A 3,982-nucleotide genomic window follows, 5' to 3' on the forward strand; every position below is an offset into this window, starting at 1 on the left:
ATGCCATCGGTTCTTTCTTGTTTCTATTTAGGGTTTCATGCCATCGGTTCTTTCTTGTTTCTATTTAGGGTTTCATCCATATCCATCCGTTGTAGTCGCCAATAACGCAGCCGAATTCAAAGCATCCGATTCTTAATTCCATGCACGCGAGAATAACGCAGCCCAATTAAAAAAACATCCATCTTAATTCCATGCATGCGAAAAGATTTTTTTTGGGAAGATAGATTCGGACGAGACATGACAAGACATGGGTGGTCATGTAGCAGTATCCATGGACCAGTATTGATCTGTTTTCTGCTCATTTGCATTGACGGCGTGTGTGGAAATGGAGCCATGTCTCCCATAGCAGCATCCTTCGGAGACGAGAATGTGTTCTGTACCATTGATGCAAGTGGGAAGCAGCATATAACATGCTGGGGGAGAAACAACACTTCACCAGCTACCGATGCTACTTTAAGCCCATCTCTGGCTGCACTCTCCGGTGGAGGTGGATTCCTTTGTGGACTGCAGGCTAACACTTTCAGACCATTTTACTGGATGAACAACGAAACAGGTACTAATCTTGTGCCCCCAAGTAACCAAAACAGGCATTATTCAAATATTGAATCTGGGCAAAACTCCCTTCAAATTAGTCAATTTTTAGGTTTTTATTTATGTTTAGCGCGCGCACACATCTCTCTTTATATATTAGAGGATGTTTTGGTATTTTTTTTAGGTATTATATTCGATAATGTTTTGGTATTTTTTTTTTACCCAGTTTGCGTTCAACTTTTTAGTTTCTTCTTGCAAAATGCAGTGTGTGTTTCAGAAACCTGTCAATGTCGAAGTCGGAACCCAAGAAAATCAATCTTGATCATCAAAGTTTTTGTGAGTTCAGTTTTCTATATTTTGTTTTTGATTTGAAGTCCTATTTGGCCAGCATGCACTGCACTTTGACTGCTTTTTCCAAATATTAATTGAGTTACTTTCTTTTAACCTCCAAGTTCTGCATTGAACCTGGTCACTATCATCTCCTTAACTGGTCATCGTCTTTATTTTCTTCACCACTCTCATATATGATGAACAATCCTTCGATTCAGACTGGAAAAAATTTGGGGGCGCTCTTCTGAATGCCCTTGTATTTGTAGCTGTTGTCACAGTGGTCACGTTCCTGTCGGTATGCCTTTTCTATTACAGATGCATCAGTCCGCTGTATCTACATTATCTAATGCGGGTATTGATCTTTCTATCTGATCCTCACCTCTTCACCTTCCTTATCCCGAATTCTGTATTGGGTCATTGAAATTTTGTATTGGGTAGCCAAAATTTTGCAGGTTTTGCATTGGTCTTTATTCCAGTCATGCTGGTTGGTTTGTTATTTTCTTTTTCAAATTTCTTACCGGTGGTGTTTTCGGTCCTCTTCCGGTTAAAAGTCATGTCACGCAATATGTGATTGTTGTTGTAGGGCGTTTTGATGCCATGGAGAGTACTGCTATGAACCGGTATTACCATTAGCAGCAGCATCAGTCTAGCAGTTATTGGCAGCAAGGCTCTGATGGGCGAACAATGGAGAAGGATTATACAAGGGAAGGAGAGGCTCGCTTTGATTCCTCCAAATGTGATATAGACCATCCTTTCCCATATATTATAAGTGGGTTTCAGCTCTGCATAAAACTCCCTTCAAATTAGTCAATTTTTAGGTTTTTATTTATGTTTAGAGCGCGCACACACATCTCTCTTTATATATTAGAGGATGTTTTGTTATTTTTTTTAGGTATTATATTCGATAATGTTTTGGTATTTTTTTTACCCACTTTGCGTTCAACTTTTTAGTTTCTTCTTGGAAAGTGCAGTGTGTATTTCAGAAACGTGTCAATGTCTAAGTCGGAACCCAAGAAAATCAATCTTGATCATCAAATTGTGCTCAACAAGTCATCAAGATGAGTTTTTGTTAGTTCAGTTTTCTATATTTTGTTTTTGATTTGAGGAGGAGCATAGCAAACGTTGGGGGGACGATCTGCTCTTATTGTTTTTAGCTGGTCCAACACTAACATATCAGTCTATTGATAATGTCTGTATATATACTCCTCTTCTCGGTGTCTATTGATCGACATGTATAGTGTTTGGATCGCAATCTGAACTGGCATTGGAATCTATTATGAGATAATTTGCCAATGTTCTTGGTTAGTGTACGTTACACATGACTAGTTTTTCAGGGACATGCAATCTGAATTGGCATTCGAATCTCTATTGCAGTGGCATGCCACCGTTATTGGTTAGTTTATGCTGCTCATGAGGGTAGTTTTCCGATTATATACAATCTTATTCGCCATCGGAATCTATCTTGTGGTGGTTTGCCACCGTTATTGGTTAATCTTTGTTGCATATGCAAGTTATTTCACATTAAATACTGTTTGAATCGGTATTGGAGTCTATATTGTAGTGGTCTGTCACCATCATTGGTTACTAGTTAGTTCCATTAGTCTACGTTGCATATGAAATTAGTTATCAGATGGTATACAATCTGATCGGTATTGTAGTGGTTGGTCACCATTATTGGTTAGTTTACATTGTACATGAAGGTGGTTCTTTTTTTTGTTTCTTTAATTTATATACTATGTAAATTTGAATTGGAATCTATATTTGGGTGATTTGCCATTGTTATTGGTTAGTCGATGGTGCACATGAAAGAAGCTTTTCAATGGCATATAACCCTAATTGGCTTTGGAATCTCTATTATAGTTGTGTGTAGGGTTATTTCACAAACCAATTAACTCTTCTAGAAAAATTCAACAATTCCAATTTAATAATCCTATCGGCCTCTCTTTGTAATTGGTTTATGTTTAAGGACAAGGCATCCAAGGCGAGGTTAACCAAGACAAAAGTCACTCATCGTAGTGGCCAGAAATGTTTAAAAGCACTGATAACAACCTTTGTAAGTATATTAAACATGTGATATTTTTTTAATAAATTTTGTACTAGAAGAAAGTCATTGTTATCTTTTGTAAGTATATTAAACATGTGATATTTTTTTAATAAATTTTGTACTAGAAGAAAGTCATTGTTATCTAATTTCTCCCTATTTACTGATTGATAGGAACTAAAATATGGAAGACCTCCAAATCATTTGGAAAAGGAGGTGCTGCAGCAAAAGAGATGGGTTGAATTTGTTGTTTGGATGGACTCTATGGTATGTAATCTTAGTTGGATTTCCAATATACTTTTAAACCATATTTTCATTTTATTTTTTAGTACTATTAGATATTATATCTTACCTCATTTTATGGTTAACATTGTATAACAAAAACATGCGTTGTGTTATGTAATTAATACTAACATTTAATATTGATTTTTTTTGTCAGAATGCTATAGGTAATGATTGCCAAGACGATGATCCAAATTATTTTCAACATATATCAGGAGATGATGAGGATGAGGATGATGGTGGTGAAGGAGGAGATGATGATGATAGTTGATGATGATAGTTGCGGTGTTGGTGATGATGTGGATCAGAGTAATGAGGATGGTCAAGATGATCATGAGGATGATCTTGGTGGTGGTAGCTAGGCATGCACATGCATTGTTTTTTATGAAGAAATTATTGTGTAGAATGACATTGTTATGTTTAGATGGGTGTTGTGAATTTACCATATATCAATGAGACATTTTGATTTTGTAATCATACGATGAGTTTGATTTATGTATGTTGTTAATTTATCGTAGAATAACGATATTCATGAAATATTTTGATTTGTTAATCATATTTGAATTTTACTTGTTTTGATTAAAAATAATACTGATTTTATTAGTATTATGTTGCTATTTTATACATGTTTTGAAAATTGTTAATGACACATTGTTATTTTTTTGGATGGATGTTGTCAATTTCTCTTAAATTTCTTTACAAATGATTTTGAATTGTGATATCTGCTTTAATGATATTTAGAAACTATCATATATTTCACTATGAATCTATAAAGGGGGTCATATATGTAAAGAAAAA

General features: G+C 35.2%; 1 protein-coding gene across 1 annotated transcript; it reads left to right on the forward strand.

Moving 5' to 3' along the window:
- Nucleotides 1-326: 326 nt before the first annotated feature.
- Nucleotides 327-3,169, forward strand: LOC149193469 (serine/threonine-protein kinase-like protein CCR2). The gene is made up of 4 exons (XM_089406683.1): nt 327-553; nt 1,445-1,630; nt 2,828-2,914; nt 3,077-3,169. Exons 1-2 carry the CDS (start codon nt 334-336, stop codon nt 1,492-1,494), a joined length of 270 nt encoding a protein of 89 aa, XP_089262809.1. The 5' UTR covers nt 327-333; the 3' UTR covers nt 1,495-1,630; nt 2,828-2,914; nt 3,077-3,169.
- Nucleotides 3,170-3,982: the final 813 nt, after the last annotated feature.

Source organism: Pinus tabuliformis, chromosome 2_2 (assembly GCF_031772625.1).
Source record: "Pinus tabuliformis cultivar Carrire ecotype Pingquan chromosome 2_2, CPIR1, whole genome shotgun sequence".
Lineage (NCBI taxonomy): Eukaryota > Viridiplantae > Streptophyta > Pinopsida > Pinales > Pinaceae > Pinus > Pinus tabuliformis.

Excerpts from the sequence above, each read along its gene's own strand:
- LOC149193469 (XM_089406683.1), top strand. The coding sequence starts at position 334 with ATGTCTCCCATAGCAGCATCCTTCGGAGACGAGAATGTGTTCTGTACC. Across the intron at positions 554-1,444 it reads CTGGATGAACAACGAAACAG|GGCGTTTTGATGCCATGGAG; the intron begins GTACTAATCTTG and ends TTGTTGTTGTAG.